Genomic DNA, 19,420 nt, shown 5'->3' on the forward strand with positions numbered 1-19,420 from the left:
TATGTCAAATCAAAAAAAGAGGCGAAAGATACCAGAGCAATGTTGTATCAGACTACTTGTCTCTTTGTAGTTGGATCCCCAAGTTTTTGGAATGCTCCAAATTCCACTTGAGCATCCAAATCTGGATCAATGCCAGCAAAAACATCTCTGAACAAGGTTCTAGCGCCATGCCAAATGTGTCCGAAAAAGAAGAGCAAAGCAAACGTAGCATGGCCAAAAGTGAACCAACCCCTTGGACTGCTACGAAAAACGCCATCAGATTTCAAAGTAGCCCGATCTAATTCAAAAATTTCACCTAATTGGGCACGTCTAGCATATTTTTTTACAGTCGCAGGATCACTATAACTGACTCCATTGAGTTCGCCACCATAGAACTCAACAGTTACACCTACTTGTTCAACACTATACTTTGATTCTGCCCTTCTAAAAGGAACATCGGCTCTAACAATTCCGTCTCCATCTACCAAAACTACCGGAAATGTTTCAAAAAAGGTAGGCATACGACGTACAAAAAGCTCGCGCCCTTCTTTATCTCTAAAGACGGGGTGTCCTAACCACCCAACAGCTATTCCATCCCCGTTGTCCATTGACCCTGCTCTGAATAATCCCCCTTTTGCTGGATTATTACCAATGTAATCATAAAAAGCTAATTTTTCGGGAATTTTAGACCAAGCTTCCGATAAACTCAGATTTTGGGCTAGTCCGGCGCTAACTCTTCGATATATTTCTTGCTGAAAGTATCCCTGATCCCACTGATAACGAGTGGGACCAAATAATTCGATTGGGGTAGTTGCTGAACCATACCACATAGTTCCAGCAACAACGAAAGCTGCAAAAAAAACAGCAGCGATACTACTGGAAAGTACAGTTTCAATATTGCCCATACGTAATCCTTTGTATAGACGTTGAGGCGGACGGACACTAAGATGGAATAAGCCTGCTAATATGCCCAATGTACCCGCTGCAATATGATGAGAGGCTATTCCTCCGGGAACAAAAGGATCAAAGCCTTCTGCGCCCCACGCTGGACTTACGGGTTGTACTTTTCCAGTTAGTCCATAAGGATCGGACACCCATATTCCAGGACCATACAAACCTGTTACATGAAATGCGCCAAAGCCAAAGCAAGCCAACCCTGAGAGAAATAAATGAATTCCAAAGATCTTAGGCAAATCCAAAGATGGTTTGCCCGTACGTTCATCACAGAATATTTCTAGGTCCCAATACACCCAATGCCAGATAGCTGCCAAGAAGCACAAGCCAGAAAACACAATATGTGCCCCTGCCACACCTTCATAACTCCAAATACCGGGATTCGTTACAGTTCCTCCTGAAATACTCCAACCACCCCACGAATTGGTTATTCCTAAACGAGTCATGAAGGGTATAACGAACATACCTTGTCTCCACATTGGATCAAGAGCGGGGTCAGAGGGATCAAAAACCGCTAATTCGTATAAAGCCATCGAACCGGCCCAACCAGCAACTAGGGCTGTATGCATTATATGGACAGAAAGCAATCGACCGGGATCATTCAATACGACAGTATGAACACGATACCAAGGCAAACCCATGGAAATACCCCTTTATCAAAGAAAAATAGACACTATGTCACTTTATTTTATCGCATTGGAAAAGACTATACTATGTATCTAACCTTTTCAGTAGATTCCGTATGAGAAAGGGTTAATTTTTATTCCGTTCCATTGAAAATAATGGAACAATTCTGTTCGTAAGAACAAAGAGAAGCAGATCTATTCTATACCCGATAAGTACCAATACGCAATGGGAGGATTAGTTCTACTTTCGGGAAACGAATGCATAGATACTTGTTTATTACTCCAACGATTGATCCGTTAGTTAAAATTTTTCTTTATTCATTCTGTCTTACTCTATAAAATAAACCTTCCAATTTATGTATAAAAATCTATGTATAAAATACAATAAACAGAAAAAGGGATGAAGACGATAAAGCCATTGTTATGTTTCCACATTAAAGTGAAGTATAGTACTCAATTTTTTCTTTAATTTAATGCCCGTTGGTGTTCCAAAAGTACCTTTTCGGAGTCCTGGAGAGGAAGATGCAGTTTGGGTTGACTTATAGTGCGACTTGTCAGACATATTGGGTTATATGGAATTTACCCGTTCTCTCCCTCGATCGAAATATCCTCTGTTTCGCCTAAGAAATATTGTATTGAGTGAACCATCAATCATTCGGAGCGTGAAGTGCAATTAGATCAATTTATTTATTTTGAGGATCAATTAGGAGAATTTATGGTTGACTTGGAAAAATAAAAATAAAATAAAGTAATAAAGTATCCAGATAAAATAAAGTAATAAAGTATCCAGGCTCCGTTCAGAAAATACCAAATTGGTAATCCATGTAATGTATGATTACCGCTTGTATCATAAACGATTCTTATCCTTATTATAGGAGTGATTTCAAACGTCCAACCAATAACCAACGGAATAGTATGATGAGTACATCGAATGATTGGGGAAAGGCATGAAACGAATTGAAAAAAAAAAGTCGTAACAAAAAGAAGTGGTACTGAGACCATTTGCCCTATATGTGCAAATGGAATTCGGACAGATCTTTTCCCGGAGTAGAACATGAACCTAAAAGAATTGAAAAGGCCCATTCAGAAACAAGAAAATTACATCGTGATTTGAATGTCGATGAAACAATACATCAATGAGAGAGATTTGTTCAATTTCAATAAGTTCAGTAAATTCTTTTTTTATAGGTAAGGAAGCCAAAACTCATCTCATGTCTTTTTAAAAATGGAAGCTTTATTAGAAAAACAAAAACCTATTACAGAAAAAAAAAAAAAAAAAATAGAACTGGAATCGACACATTGATTCTTTTTTCGCAATTTTTTTGAACCGTATGCATCCAAAGGTGCACGTACAGTTCCTAAAGGAACCAATTTTGTCCTAATCAACCGACTTCATCGAGAAAGATTACTTTTTTTAGGTCAAGAGGTTAATAGCGAGATCTCAAATCAAATTGTTGGTCTCATGGTATATCTCAGTATAGAAGATAATACTAGGGATCTTTTTTTGTTTATAAACTCTCCCGGCGGTATGGGTAGTATCAGGAATAGCTATTTATGATACTATGCAATTTGTGCCACCCGATGTGCATACAATATGCATGGGGTTAGCCGCTTCTATGGGATCTTTCATTCTGATCGGAGGAGAAATTACCAAACGTCTAGCATTCCCTCACGCTTGGCGCCAATGAGTTTTTATTTGAAAAAAAAAAGAAAGACTATGCCTTCGCCATATTGAATATGAATAATAAGTAATAATAGCATGGCACTTCGAGTTCGATATGAACAAACCATTATTGTTTTTTCATAACATGAGATTTTGTATCGAGATAGTAGTATGAAACAAAGGTTATTTCCGATTTGTTGATTTTATGTGTCGGGGGTACATTTCAGCGTCACAAACCATTTTTCTTCCACACCAGAAGTTTCTTTCTGATATTTATGTTATGGAAGAGTACGAAAATGAAAAAAAAAAAGATCAGTTTTCCTTATTTGATCGTATCAGAAAGGCACTTTGGGATTGCTAAATCACAGACGAGATAAATATATAAAGCAACAGAACCATCATAGTATTTTTGACTCCTACGAAAGGAAGGGTGGTAAATGGATCATTCAACGATCTGAATCAGATGGATTCTCTTTCTTTCTTAGATAGAATAGAAGAGAAGAAAAAAGTAAATTCCATTGCGGAGCCGTATGCAACGCACAGAAGATGCCTGTACGGTTGTTCAATTTCTTCTTGTTATTTTTTTTTTATCCCTTACATTAGCCCAATCATACGAGATAGAGGAACCGTTCATGATGTTATATCAATATCAATATATTTAGGGTCATGATTCATCAACCTGCTAGTTCTTTTTATGAATCACGAACAGGGGAATTTGTCCTGGAAATGGAAGAACTACTGAAACTTCGTGAAACCCTCACAAAGGTTTATGTACAAAGAACGGGCAAGCCTTTATGGGTTGTATCCGAAGACATGGAAAGGGATGTTTTTATGTCAGCAACAGAAGCCCAAGCTCATGGCATTGTTGATCTCGTAGCGGTCGAAAATGAAAATACCGGGGATTTCGTGTAAATCCATTTCAAACCATAATTCGAATTTTCTGTGATTTGGTATTGAATAGAAAAAATTCATAATCATCAATCCAATCATCAGGTTAAGATCGATCTAAACCAACCCATTCCATTCTAATTCTATATATACATATATATATATACGACATGCCAACTATTAAACAACTTATTAGAAACGCAAGACAGCCGATAAGAAATGTTACGAAATCTCCCGCTCTTAGAGGATGTCCTCAGCGTCGAGGAACATGTACTAGGGTGTATGTGCGACTCGTTCAGATCATGAGTTCGAACAAATGAGACAATTTTTCCAGTGTCAATGACCGGTACCAATGAATAGGGTAAATGGAAAAGATCTATCATATACCTATATTGTGTATGGAATTTATGGTTTCCATTGGTGCAAATCCAATCACCTAGATTTGAGATGAAAAGCAATTCCCCATTGGTAGCAAATAGTTATCCATTAAGCGGAGGAAATAGTATTATAAGAAGCAAAAAGATTATGCGCCTATTGTTAAAAGAGCGGACTAAGAGGGTCAGCTACCTAGCCAACTTTCCTAATTAAATGCCGTCACTGTATAGATAACTCTTAGTGTGAAAAGAGTTATTACTCTATAATTGATGGGTAGAGCCAAAGAGTGTGAACTATACAAGTTCACAATACCATTTGGTTAAATGAAAGAAGAGGCTCCGGTGTATAGAGAGGACCTCACCGTTTAAGAAGTAACCATAGAAACGATGGAACCCACTATTTTTTTTGAGTATCATTATAATTTCTTATTTGCAGGTGAAATGCCTGGACGGAATAAAAAATTGTGGTCAGGAAGGTTATAGTAGCAAAAGCCATTGGAATTTATATTTTATATATCGGAATAATCCGTTTTGTTATTAATCGACCGTGAGAGGGGAAAAGGATGACTGAAAGAATCGAAATCAATTAGTTATTCATTAAGGTTTAATTTGATTCAATGACCAGAGTTAGACGGGGATATACAGCTCGGAGACGTCGAACAAAAATTCGTTTATTTGCATCAACCTCTAGAGGAGCTCATTCAAGACTTACTCGAACGATTACTCAACAGAAAATGAGAGCTTTGGCTTCCTCTCATCGAGATAGAGGCAGGCAAAAGAGGGATTTTCGTCGTTTGTGGATCACTCGGATAAATGCAGTAACTCGTGATAATAAGGTATTGTATAGTTATAGTAGATTAATACACAATCTGTACAAGAAGCAATTGCTTCTTAATCGTAAAATACCTGCACAAATAGCTATATCAAATAAGAATTGTCTTTACATGATTTCCAACAAGATCATCAAATAAAGTAGATTCTAAAGTAATATACAGTACAGGAATGATTGAAACAGAATTCCCCGGAGAAGGAACTCCGGGAAAATAGAATAAAAAGAAATTAAGATAGTAATAGGAATGAACGAATATGTTTCAATAAAAAAAATTTTCTCCATTTTTTGTTTCTTATAACACAGGAACCCGCTCTAGATTCTAGGCCTTTTCGAACAAAACATCAATCTGAGCTTGAGTTACAATTGGAGTTTTGAGTCAATTGAAGAGTATGTCTATTTATTTTTGGTTCTAGGACCAGTAGTTCTGGGGATCGACTCGGCTCTCTCAAATTGTTTCTCATTATTAAGAAAAGGTAACAAAGATAAAATACGGGCTTGCTTTATAGCAATAGTAATTAATCGTTGTTGTTTCAAAGTCAATCTATTCACCCGCCTAGATAATATTTTTCCTTGTTCACTAATAAATCGACTAATTAAACTCATGTTTCTATAATCGATTCGATCCCCCGATCCAATTGGGGGCAAACGCCTACGAAAAGATCGCTTGGATTTACGAAAAGATTGCTTGGATTTATCCATGGTTTATTCCTTATTTCTAAAATTCTATTTCTTTATTCACTTCAGTTCAGATCCGACCAAAATAGGCTTTGATTTGTATACATTATGTATATTATATATCTTATACATTATGTATATTATACATTATGTATATTATATATGTTAAATATATGTTAAGTATGTTAAATATATGTTAAGTTCTTCTAAATATATGTTAAGTTCTTCCTCTTCCTTGGCGAGAGCGCACACGCGTTCTGTTCGATCTATTTCTTTATTTCTCCATGAATCGTATGCTTGTTACAATAGCGACAAAATTTTCTCAATTCTAATCGACCAGGCGTATTGTGTCGATTCTTTTGAGTAATATATCTAGAAATACCTGGCGATTCTTTATTGACATCATTTCGGGCACAACTGGTACATTCCAAAATAACTATGACTCTGACATCTTTACCCTTGGCCATGAACCTCCTTTGAATTTTGGATCGGCTTAACTCTTCTATTTTCGATCCGAGCTGAAGAAGAAGAAAAGAACAAAAAAAATCGATAGAAGTTACTAACTAGAAATGGAATTTCTAAGTATTTCGTTGCAATTATCATTTCATTATATAATGATAATTAATATTATATTAATGGAGTAACAATTTTACTAGAATAATAAAGTAATAATTTAATGGAGTAATAATTAAATAATACAATTTCTTTCTAACTCTCAATTGTTCCTATCCTAAATCTCAATATTTTATTAATATTTATTTTATTTATTATTTAAGTTAAATATCTTCTTTCTATGCTATGATTTCGTGGAACTCGCCGTAGACTGGATCCACATTTTCATTTCTGTTCTCCAAAATTCGATCTTCGATCTACCACATTTTTGCTGAGGTTCAATACACTTTTTTCTTTTCCTTCCTATCCTAAAGAACTGAAAAAATAGGGGCGAAATTCGAAATTTTAGTCACGTGGAATTGTATCTCTAATTTTCTTCATTTCTTCGCATATCAATCAATAACTAGAATTAAAAAAAGGGGAATGACAAGGCATCCGGAAATAACCGATTAATTTCTATCAATAGGCCTGCTAAAGACCCAAACCATAGAGTACTTAGCACAGGTGCCACGGAGAGATATGTTTTTATATCTCGCATTGAAAATCCTCCTTCTATTATGGATTGTAATACATATATGGTCAGATGCTGTAGTTCAAGATCATTTGTATTTTTTTACACGGAATTCCTAACTAAACAGGATTCCTAACTAAAATAGATATGTACAATGAAGCAATAGATTTTTTTCTTTTTTTGTAAAAGAAAAAAAATCTAATCCCTTGTTCCTGAGCATTACTGATAAATATTAACTTTTTTATACGTTAGGTTTCAGATGTATATAATTCTTTTATTATATGAAACCAAAAAGAAGAAATGACAAGAAAATTGTATATAGATGGAGGAGAAAATGACGATATGGAAAACAAGACAGGGATTTTGTACAATGAAACTGTACAACAATTTTGAAAAGGGATGTAGCGCAGCTTGGTAGCGCGTTTGTTTTGGGTACAAAATGTCACGGGTTCAAATCCTGTCATCCCTACCTATTACTTCTCCCATGGGCAGTAACGAGGGATTCATTGAGATCGATTAAAATTGGACATAATCTTCCGGTCTTGCATACTATATGTATGCAAGACGTATTGGGGGTAGAAAAATTACTTTTCTTTACAGTACAGTCGTATCTCCTGTCATAAGGATAAGAAAGCGCTCTTAGTTCAGTTCGGTAGAACGCGGGTCTCCAAAACCCGATGTCGTAGGTTCAAATCCTACAGAGCGTGATTCGGTTTATTTGATGTCGAATCACAATAAAATAATTAATAATTTAACAAAACAAAAAGTTGAATTGTAACTTGAATTTGACCTCCTTCCTGCAGGAGGTCAATCAAAAAAAGAAAGAAATATTACTCAATCAAAGGTCCAACTGATCACCACGTCTATATTGTAAATATGCGGTTACGAATAATCCTGCTAAAGTAATAGGAATTAGACCTAAGACGATTCCAAATAGAAAAACTTCAATCATTTCGGTTTGTTTAAGGGGATAAAAAGAAAGGTAAGATCTATCCCTAAATATTAATCTGAATTATCCGTGAATCTCAATGACCAAGAATTGGCAATTGATGTGAGAAAGAACCATAGAATACCCGGAATCTCAGAGAAATATTCGTTTTTATCAATTTTTCATTCAATTCATTTCAAATAAGTCGTATCTTGTTCAAACCAATGAATAGAGCTGAGGTTATAGTTAAAGCAGCCAGTAGAAAACCGAAATAACTAGTTATAGTAAGCATGAAAGAGCTAAATTAGATATGTTCTTTTGCTACATATGTTGATAAAACACTTACCTAAGTTTCAATTTTTACAAAATACGACGGCAAGAAAAAATCAATTGACAGAATTAGTTTAGTTCCAATTGAAAATTCTGGATTCATCAGTCATTATAGATAAGACTAACTAAGAGTGACATAGGTAGAAAAATTCGATTCATCTGCTGTGACATTGACCGATCCTATGATTCGGAATCAACAGATTCATTGTGGAATTTGTGAGTTGAATAAAGTATTTGTGAGTTGAATAAAGTAATAGTAAAAGTAAGTAAAATATAAAGTATAAGTAAAAGTAATAGTAATTAAGAACTGTGCCGTGTAACTTCATTCAAAACTTAAATTACTTATGGACTTATACTTAAATATTAAATAAAATATTAAATAAAATATAAGTAATTTAAGTAATTTTGGAATAAAAGAATTGGATTTGAAAATTCCATTTTAATCATTTCCTTTCTATTTCAATAGGATCTAATCCTTTTTGGAACGAACGGCCTGATACTATTTACCTTTTATTTATTTTAACTCATTGGACTCAGTACAGTAATAGGTTGCTTAATTGCCCATAACATAATATTTCGAATGAAAAGAAAAAGGTGTCCCACGATCTATCGAAAAAAATAAAACCTTTACTCTATTTTTCATTTTTATATTTTTATTCTTTTTTTTCAGGTCCAACTCGATTCAAAGACGAACAACTTCCATTATCCTTTTAGATTCTATATTCTGTCTTTCCATATCATGGAGTTCCATACTTCTAGTTTGGTCAAGAAAGAACCTTTGTTTTGGATCTAATACAATAACGGTTGCATCACGAATATGGATTGTTCCAACTGGGTTCTGTTTCTTTCATGTTCTGTTTCTTTCACTAATATAGTATATACTATTGTATTTTGTATTACAGTATATTTATTGTATTATACGACCAACCAATTACTTGAAATAAAAAGATTTGAACAAAAAAACTTTTAACCAAAAAATGGGTTTATTATAGATTTCGCATACATATAATTGAATTGTGTGAATATTATAATATGCTTCATAAATTATTAGAAACCATCGATTCACGCTTTTCCAAGATCTTTACTTTCTATTATGAATCCAATAATGGAAATCTTATAAGGAATTTGAGTAATTTTCTATTGATCTATTGAATAACATAGAGTTATGCATAGACAAGGAACAAAAAAAGAAGAAAAGAATTATGTAGCATTTCGGTACCGATCGAGACTGCGTTGCTGTGCCAGAGGAAGGATAGCTATACTGATTCGGTATACTTGAAATAAACCTTTGGTACAAAATTGACGATCTCACAAAGATGCAATATCAGTAGTTTTCCATTTACTGATCCCATCTTTCAAGGAATCGATTCCCTTTTTTGAATGTACAAAAATTTGTGGAGCTCAGAATGTCTGGAAGCACGGGAGAACGTTCTTTTGCTGATATTATTACCAGTATTCGATACTGGGTCATTCATAGCATTACTATACCTTCCCTATTCATTGCGGGTTGGTTATTCGTCAGTACGGGTTTAGCTTACGACGTGTTTGGAAGTCCTCGGCCAAACGAGTATTTCACAGAGAGCCGACAAGGTATTCCATTGATAACCGGCCGTTTTGATTCTTTGGAACAACTTGATGAATTTAGTAAATCCTTTTAGGAGGCCCCCAATGACCATAGATCGAACCTATCCAATTTTTACAGTGCGATGGTTGGCTGTTCACGGACTAGCTGTACCTACCGTTTCTTTTTTGGGGTCAATATCAGCAATGCAGTTCATCCAACGATAAACCTAATTTGAATTATAGAGCTATGACACAATCAAACCCGAATGAACAAAATGTTGAATTGAATCGTACCAGTCTATACTGGGGTTTATTACTCATTTTTGTACTTGCTGTTTTATTTTCCAATTATTTCTTCAATTGAAAGAAAGAAAGAGAATAGTAGGAATTCTCTTATCCCATTCGGAAAGATACCATCCTCATAATTATCCATGACTGTTTTTGTCTCTAGCACGACCATTTGAGAAAATGTGGAGGAAAGTAGGGGAAATGGCCGATACTACTGGAAGGATTCCTCTTTGGCTGGTTGGTACTGTAACTGGTATTCCTGTGATCGGTTTAATAGGTGTTTTCTTTTACGGTTCATATTCTGGGTTGGGTTCATCTCTCTAGTAATCGGATAAACCGGATTGTAGACATGAAAGAGTAAGAAAAGAACTCAACGGGACCTTACCCTCCTTTGTCTAATTAGAGCGATAAGGTCCCGTTGAGTTCTTTTCTTACTCTTATAGGAAGATTATGATCTATTCCATAACATACAAATTGGCCAGTCAACATAATCAAAATATTATATTCGTAGAAATGAAATGACAAAACGGATCCTTTGCTCTGATGTTTCAAACCACTCTATTCTTTTGTTTCTTAATAATGTTTTTGAAGAATTGAATCTATTGATTGATTCATAGTCTCTGTTCTTCCTTTCCTCCATAATATTAACTCTTATGAAGAAACAAGAAAAGAGTAATCAATGGATTTTCTGAATAATACAATATTATATAGATTTCTACGCATGAGACATCCTGCAAATAATTTCTATACTAAACTACTAATAGAACTTACTCTATAGAACTTACTCTATAAAACTCTATAATATAATTTGTTTGAATAATTTCTCTTGAATAATTTCTCTAAGTTAAAAGTTTAAGTTAATTGAAGAAGTTCTATTTGCTCAATCAATTATTCCCCTAATCCTTTCTCTCTTTTTGTTTGTCCACAACTTCCTATGAATCTAACCAAAAGAGTTCTGGTGGACCCGGAAAAGAAGGAATGGTAATCTTTGACGAACAGGAGAAAAAATCATTATTATTTCGATATAAGACGACACAAGAAAAAGGATTTTCCGCCCTTTTCTTGTGTCGAATAGAAGACTCGTAAGACTAGTAATCCCTCCTAAAAGGATTTCTTTCTTTCATTTTTCCCATCCTTGCTCTGTATTCTCTTTCTTTGTATGTCTATTGTCTATTACTAAGAATAGGATACAAGTAATGAATTCCAGACATCCCGCAAAACGAAAAAAAAGTATAAACAAAGCAACCAAAAAGGTTTACAGATTTTTTGATCATACATAATTGTATGGATCAAAAAAAATTCGGCGCTTTTTACCAACTTGATGTTAAGGAATCTCTGCACCTAGAAATTCATTTCGTACAATTGAACCTTTTCAAACTGTTTCTTTTTAAGAACCAAAAAAACTTGTGCCAAAATAACAGATGCCAAGAAGAACAAAAGACCTTGGACCCGTAATGGGTCTTGAAGCACTATTTCTGCATCTCCCTGACCAAAGCCTCCCACATTGGGATTGCTTGTTAATGGTTGATCAAGCTTGATGGATTCACCCTCTGAAACAAGAAGTTCTGGTCCTGGAGGTATAATATCAACCACTTGATGTCCATCCGATGCATCAACTATGGTTATTTCATATCCCCCTTTTTCTTTACGTACTATTCTGCTTACTATACCTGCTGATGTAGCATTATAGACTGTATTGTTACTTTTGCTACCATCAGGATAAATCTGACCCCTTCCTCTGTTCCCACCTACGTATATGGGATATTTTAAGAAGTGAACGTCTTTCTTCGTAGCAGGGTCGGGGGAAAGAATGGGAAAGACGATTTCACTATATTTCTGACCGGGAACAGGACCTATCACAATAATATTTCTTTTGTTGGGACGATAACTCTGAAAAGACAGATTTCCTATCTTTTCTTTCAACTCAGGAGAAATACGATCAAGGGGGGCTAATTCGAATCCGTCGGGTAAAATGAGAACAGCCCCCACATTCAAAGTCCCCTTTTTACCATTAGCAAGAACTTGTTTCAGTTGCTTATCATAAGGGATTCGAACAACTGCTTCAAATACAGTATCAGGAAGCACAGCTTGCGGAACTTCAATATCCACGGGTTTATTAGCTAAATGGCAATTGGCACATACAATTCGTCCCGTTGCTTCTCGCGGGTTTTCATAACCCTGCTGCGCAAAAATGGGATATGCATTTGAAATAGATGCCCGAGTTATTACATATATCATGATCGATACAGAAATGGATCGAGTCATCTCTTCCTTTACCCAAGAAAAAGTATTTTTATTTTGCATGTCCAATCATTGATCCCCGAATTTCTACAATAAATTAGATAGGTAGCTAGTATAGTTCCCTATACACGAGTCTGTCATTGTACTGGAATAATTGTACTGGAATATAGGACGAATACCTTGAACAGATAAAAGTATAAAGAATTAAGTCAAATTGAAAATACTTTCTTTATACACGAAGAAAGATTCTGATTTGATTGATATAATAAGATCAAATGAGTTCTTTATTCATTCATTGAATGATAAATTACTACAAGCGAAGGAGATACACGATTTAAAAAAAGGAAGATCCAATATTTCACAATTGTATCTAGAATAACTGGAAAAGTGGAAACAAGACCAGATATAATTTGATCGTTATGATCCAATCCAAAATCGTTGTAGACCGAACCAATCATTAGTTCCCAACCATGGGTCGAGTGAAATCCGATCCATAAATCAGTAACTAAAAGAATAGAAAAAGCTTTTATTGTGTCACTTAAGTTATAGAGGAATTCCTGAACCCAAGAATTAAGAATGACGAGTTCTTCATTACTCAGAATAAAATAACCACTTAGAATAGCGAAACAGATTATATTTGTCGAGAAATGCAAAATGATATGGAGATCATATTCATTGTGTGCTTTGACTAATTGTATTGTTTCCTTGTGTATTTCTATATGAAGTTTTTGTATATGCGTTTCCGGGTACTCCTTTATCATTTCGTCCAATAGGAATAGTTCTTCTAATTCTATGAATCTTTCCAGAACGTTTTTCTCTTGAATATGATTCAAAAAATTTTCGGATTGCCTGGTATTCCACCAATTAGTAACCCAAGGTTCCAGACATTTATTAAATGAGAAAGAGACCCACCAGGGCAAAAATACTATAGATGCGAGATATGGGAGGGAGGCCGATGCTTTCTTTTTTTTCATTTTTTTTTTTCTGTGAATTGAATTGTTAATGAACCTGCTTCATTCGTTGACTCTATCTGATCTGATATTTCTTTGAAGCACGAGTTGTATAACAAGGTATTGACCTATGGGTCTATTCCTTTCCTATTATTGTGTAATAATTTTATTTTTTTTTTGATTTAGAAGGAATATAGACATAGAATAAGAGTTCTTTTCGGATGAAAATGAGAAAAAAAGAAATAAATATTATTCCAGATATCTCAATTGGGCAAATTTGAACCAATTTTATTTTCATTTGTTCCTTTCGATGAATACTCGAAAACCCACTTGAAGTAACGAATCGAGTTTCGAGACGAAAAAACTCCCCCTGGATCAATTAATTCTTTCGAAATGTTTCACCGTCTAACCAGAAAAGGGTATCAATTCCAAATCTTGGGCCTAAAAAGATGAATTCTGTATTACGAAATACATGTTCGGATAGGTTTGATGAATTTATATCTATACTTATTAGATTAGATTCGTTAGTTAGATTAGACCTTTTTCTAGTATAAAAGAATGAAGAAACTTCAGTTGTATTAAAAGAGGAATTAGCAAGTTCCTTCCCCCATCTTGAGAAAATATTTATTCTTCATTTTATTCTTCACTTCAGTTCGTTTCAAAATACTTCAATTGGTACGCGCAAGAAATAGGCCAATTCGGCAGCTTTTTGTTCAATTTCTCGTGGAGTAAAATTCTCATCAGTACGAGTCAAGGGAATGGCTCCTTGGCCTCTGATTTCCATATAAAGGACACGACGAGTATAAAGACCCTCTTTAACCTCTATTCTGATTGATTGGATATCTCTCATAAAGAAGCGAAGGAAGATGCGACGATTTATTCCAGGAAATCCCCAGCGAAAAATACACACTATTCCTTCTTTTCTATCGAATCGGTCATAACCGCTACCTACATTCCACGAAATTGTGCACCACAAATACGAGCTAATGAATAGACCCGCGATCCCGTAGAAAGACATCACGATCCCTTGTGGAAAAAAAATGATTTGCTGAGATGTAAATACGGGTATCAAATTCCTACCAAGATAACTGGAAGTTCCAACCACTAAGAATCCTAGTGAACCTAAAAAAAGGATACAGGCCCAGCAAAAATTACTCGTTTTTCGAGACCCCGTTATAAGTTCTATCCATATATGTTCTGATCGCCAATTCATACTATACTAGATCCAGTGCATTCGATTGGAATTGAGCGAATAACCCAAATAAATTTGACTTTACCTTTCTTGATCCCGAAGTAACTTTCATCAACTAGCACTATTCTGATGTGAAACATTAGGAGAGTAATTGGTTAGATACATTGACTTTCTATTTAAAATATTCACTAATCCATTTTGAACCAGCTATATTCACATATACATGCATTTATGCAGATATCATATATCCGCATAACGATTCTTTCATTTGTGTGTTCGGAAAGAGCCACATATCATACCATATTACACGAGATAAATATCTGTATTATCATCCAGTGTTGAAATAAATTGATAAGATTCGGTCCCATTGGGTCTAGACAATCTTATTTTTTTGGACATGAAGAAATAAGGAAACCATTGCAATTGCCGGAAATACTAGGCCCACTAAAGGCACAAAAATAGAGGGTAAGTTGGGATCTGTCATAGAATAGGTGCCTCAATTTAATATTTCTATCTGTTTTAATATTTCTATCTATTAGAAAGATATCTTCTTATGATATATCTATTACTTATGATATATCTATTATAAGTAATATCAAGCCATTATTATATTATATCAAGCCATTATTATATTATAAATATATTATAAAAAATTATAATAAATATTATTTATTTATAATATTTATTTATAAGTAATAAGTAATATCAACTATAATTCTATATGATTAGATAGAAAATGACTAGATAGAAACTATATATTCTATATTCTAAAACTATATATTCTATATTCTAAAATATAATAAATAAAATATAATAAAATATAAAATAAAAATTATCCGAAACCTCTGTCTCTTATTACAAGGAGAACTTATGTCACCAAAGAAAACACCTGATTACGACGAATTAAATACTTGTTCGCTACAAATAAAATAACTGAATCTAGTGCTATACTTTACATTTTTGAACTTGGATTCAAGGGAAAGAAACCGTGGAGCTGAAATAACTCACCCAGAACACCTTTTAAAAGATTACGTGGTACTATTGGGTCGAATAAACCTTTATGGAATAAATACTCAGACACTTGTGAACCTTCAGGTATTACCTTTTTTAATGTTTGTTCAATTACTCTTTTACCCGCAAATGCAATGTAGGCGTTAGGTTCAGCAATAATGATATCCCCCAACATACCAAAACTGGCTGTTACTCCACCAGTTGTAGGAGATGTAAGAATTGATACATAGAATAACTTTTTATCTGATTGATAATTAGATGAAGCAGAAGATATTTTAGCCATTTGCATCAAGCTCAAACTTCCTTCTTGCATGCGTGCTCCTCCAGAAGCACACACAATAATGACAGGTAGAGATCGATTAGTAGCATACTCGATCAAACGAGTAATTTTCTCGCCTACTACGGATCCCATACTACCTCCCATAAACTGAAAATCCATAACGCCAATTGCTACGGGAATACCATTTATTTGACCTATGCCTGTTTGAATAGCATCAGCTAAACCTGTCCTTCTTTGATAAGAATCGATACGATCTCCATAAGGTTCCTCTTTTGAACGAAAATCAATGGGGTCTATAGATATCATATCTTTATCCAGAGGATCCCAAGTTCCGGGATCAATCGAAAGTTCAATTCTATCTGAACTACTCATTTCAAATGATATCCACACTGTTCACAAATATTCATTTTTGACTTAAAAAATTTTTTATAATTTAATCCATAACAATTTTCGCATTGAACCCATAAATGTTTGTATTTTTGATTTATATTGAAATCATTGGATTCTACTTCTTCATGGAAGTCGGATTCTACTTCTTCATGGAATTCTACTTCTTCATGGAATTCTACTTCTTCATTGAAATCGGATTCCACTTCTTCATTGAAATCGGATTCCACTTCTTCATTGAAATCGGATTCCACTTCTTCATTGAAATCGGATTCCACTTCTTCATTGAAATCAGATTCTACTTCTTCATTGAAATCATTGGATTCTACTTCTTCGTGGAATTCTACTTCTTCATGGAAATCGGATTCTACTTCTTCATGGAAGTCGGATTCTACTTCTTCGTGGAATTCTACTTCTTCATGGAAATCGGATTCCACCTCTTCATGGAAATCATTGAAATTTTTTCTAGTTCTTTTACTAGACCTACCGCTCTCACTACTATTTCTATTTTCAGTACAAATGAAGTTATAAAAGTAACTGTCACTGTAATTGTTGGTACTACCCGAAATAGAACTATTAATACTGACTTCAAAACGAAGATAACTATCAATGCAACTATTAATGTGATTATTCCAACCAGATTGAGTATCATACATGTAATGATAATAGTAGTGATTCTTTTTCTTAGACCCCTACTCAGAATAACTAGAAAGTTTTTTTTTCTAGTTCACTCAGAAAGAACTATCATTGTCAACCTCAAAAATCTGATTTTCAATATCAAAATATACAGAGTAACTGTCACCATTACTATCCCTAACTAAAAAAGTGTCATCAGAGATCAAACTCCAAATATCCTTGATTCAAATAAAGAATCAACATTAGTGAAACTATAATTACCACTATGATTCCAACTAGGAATCTTTTTCTTCGTATCGTTCTTCGTATCGTTTAGAATAGGTTGTTCACTTCTACTGGTATGTCCAATACCATCAAGACTATCCATTGATTTACTTAGCCCACACCTAGATTTACTTAGCCCACACCTATGTTCTAACTTCTCGTTAGACAACATCGAACGGAACCACCATTTTCCCATAGAGTCTTTCTACCCCCTATTTGATGAAATACAATACATTCGATGGATAATCATTTACTTTCACTATTTGATTTCTTATCAGAATTAAGCATACGAATCTAATCCTAATCATTAGGATTGTTAATTAATAACGAGTAAGTATTGAAAGAACGAGTAAGTATTGAAAGAAATGATTCTCCTTTGTGGGAAGCCGAGGTATCACTTCAATATATATTGATAGAATCTTTTATAAATTTTAAAATAGAAAGACACAGCTTTCTTCCATGTGATGTACAAATTCTCATCGAAAATAGAGATAGTTGTTTATTTCTATAAATAAAGAATAAAGAATTTGTTCTCGTATAATCAAATAATTAAGTTTCTATTTTAACATGGAACGAAAAAGACAATATATAGGATGGGTAAAGGAGCCTTTCCCTTGGCTTGATCTATGGCCTGAAACTAGGAGATATAAAAAAGTCCACCAATCCCAAGGATCCATAATTAATCCAATCCTATGGATCCAACAACAAACAATAGAAGTATTGAGTTGTTTAGTCTTCGATCTTATCTTGTATATATATAGGTAAGATCTGTACATCTGTACATATAAAAGATATATGCAAATACATAGTATAGAATGCTCATTCTTTTTTTTTTTATTCGGCAATCGGCCCAATCTTTTTTTTAGGAAAAGATTGGGCCGACTTTAATTGCAATCAATTAGGAGAACAAACAGGAATTACTGAATTATGCACACTTACTTTTTCTCTTTATCTAGCTTATCTACTGGTTCGAATTCGAATTTGATCTCTTTCCATACTTCACAAGCAGCGGCTAGTTCAGGGCTCCATTTGCTAGCTTCACGGATAATTTCATTACCTTCACGAGCAAGATCACGTCCCTCATTACGAGCTTGTACACACGCCTCTAAAGCCACCCTATTAGCTACTGCACCAGGTGCATTTCCCCAAGGGTGTCCTAAAGTTCCTCCGCCAAACTGTAGTACGGAATCATCCCCAAAGATTTCGGTCAGAGCAGGCATATGCCAAACATGAATACCCCCTGAAGCCACGGGCAGAACACCTGGCATAGAGACCCAATCTTGAGTGAAGAAAATACCGCGACTTCGGTCTTTTTCGATATAATCATCACGTAATAAATCAACGAAACCTAAAGTCATCTCACGTTCCCCTTCAGTTTACCTACTACTGTACCGGCGTGAATATGATCTCCACCAGACATACGTAATGCTTTAGCTAGTACACGGAAATGCATACCATGATTTTTCTGTCTATCAATAACTGCATGCATTGCGCGATGGATGTGAAGAAGTAGGCCGTTGTCACGGCAATAATGAGCCAAGCTAGTATTTGCAGTGAATCCACCAGTTAAGTAGTCATGCATTACGATAGGAACTCCTAATTCTCTGGCACATATGGCCCTTTTCATCATTTCTTCACATGTACCCGCAGTAGCATTCAAGTAATGTCCTTTGATTTCACCTGTTTCGGCCTGCGCTTTAAAAAGTGCTTCGGTGCAAAATAAGAAACGATCTCTCCAACGCATAAATGGTTGTGAGTTTACGTTTTCATCATCTTTGGTAAAATCAAGTCCACCACGTAGACATTCATAAACCGCTCTACCGTAGTTTTTGCAGATAATCCCAATTTTGGTTTAATAGTGCATCCCAATAGGGGACGACCATACTTGTTCAACTTATCTCTTTCAACCTGAATGCCGTGAGGCGGGCCTTGGAAAGTTTTGGAATAAGAAGTGGGAATTCGCAGATCCTCCAGACGTAGAGCTCGTAAGGCTTTGAAACCAAATACATTACCCACAATGGAAGTAAACATGTTAGTAACAGAACCTTCTTCAAAAAGGTCTAAAGGATAAGCTACATAAGCAATATATTGATTTTCCTCCCCAACAACGGCCTCGATGTGGTAGCATCGCCCTTTGTAACGATCAAGACTGGTAAGTCCATCAGTCCACACAGTGTCCATGTACCAGTAGAAGATTCGGCAGCTACCGCAGCCCCTGCTTCTTCGGGCGGAACTC

General features: G+C 34.9%; 2 protein-coding genes, 2 non-coding genes and 2 pseudogenes across 5 annotated transcripts in view; 2 read left to right on the top strand and 4 right to left on the bottom strand.

The window, feature by feature from the left end:
* The window catches only part of LOC135663211 (photosystem II CP47 reaction center protein), a 1,950-nt gene extending 97 nt beyond the window's left edge, over positions 1 to 1,853 (bottom strand). The window contains exon 1 of the mRNA XM_065176775.1: positions 1 to 1,853. This exon is cut by the window's left edge and continues 97 nt beyond it. Coding sequence (XP_065032847.1) covers positions 48 to 1,574 — 1,527 coding nt within the window. The 5' untranslated portion in view covers positions 1,575 to 1,853 and the 3' untranslated portion in view covers positions 1 to 47.
* A 1,676-nt stretch (positions 1,854 to 3,529) lies between these two features.
* LOC135663213 (cytochrome f) lies at positions 3,530 to 12,958 on the bottom strand. The gene has a single exon (XM_065176776.1). It carries the CDS (start codon positions 12,525 to 12,527, stop codon positions 11,565 to 11,567), a length of 963 nt encoding a protein of 320 aa, XP_065032848.1. The 5' UTR covers positions 12,528 to 12,958; the 3' UTR covers positions 3,530 to 11,564.
* Positions 7,510 to 7,583, top strand: TRNAP-UGG (transfer RNA proline (anticodon UGG)). Its single transcript has one exon. It is a non-coding gene; the product is annotated as a tRNA-Pro (tRNA).
* TRNAW-CCA (transfer RNA tryptophan (anticodon CCA)) lies at positions 7,748 to 7,821 on the top strand. Its single transcript has one exon. It is a non-coding gene; the product is annotated as a tRNA-Trp (tRNA).
* A 462-nt stretch (positions 12,959 to 13,420) lies between the features above and the next one.
* On the bottom strand, positions 13,421 to 16,971 carry LOC135663212 (acetyl-coenzyme A carboxylase carboxyl transferase subunit beta, chloroplastic-like; annotated as a pseudogene). The gene has a single exon (XR_010508199.1). The product of XR_010508199.1 is annotated as an acetyl-coenzyme A carboxylase carboxyl transferase subunit beta, chloroplastic-like (transcript).
* A 1,069-nt stretch (positions 16,972 to 18,040) lies between these two features.
* LOC135663210 (ribulose bisphosphate carboxylase large chain-like) lies at positions 18,041 to 19,415 on the bottom strand (annotated as a pseudogene).
* Positions 19,416 to 19,420: the final 5 nt, after the last annotated feature.

The sequence above is a fragment of the Musa acuminata genome, unplaced genomic scaffold (assembly GCF_036884655.1).
Source record: "Musa acuminata AAA Group cultivar baxijiao unplaced genomic scaffold, Cavendish_Baxijiao_AAA HiC_scaffold_689, whole genome shotgun sequence".
Taxonomy (NCBI): Eukaryota; Viridiplantae; Streptophyta; class Magnoliopsida; order Zingiberales; family Musaceae; genus Musa; species Musa acuminata.

Bases quoted from the DNA above. Each gene is read 5' to 3' on its own strand.
- LOC135663213 (XM_065176776.1), bottom strand. From the start codon at position 12,527: ATGCAAAATAAAAATACTTTTTCTTGGGTAAAGGAAGAGATGACTCGA.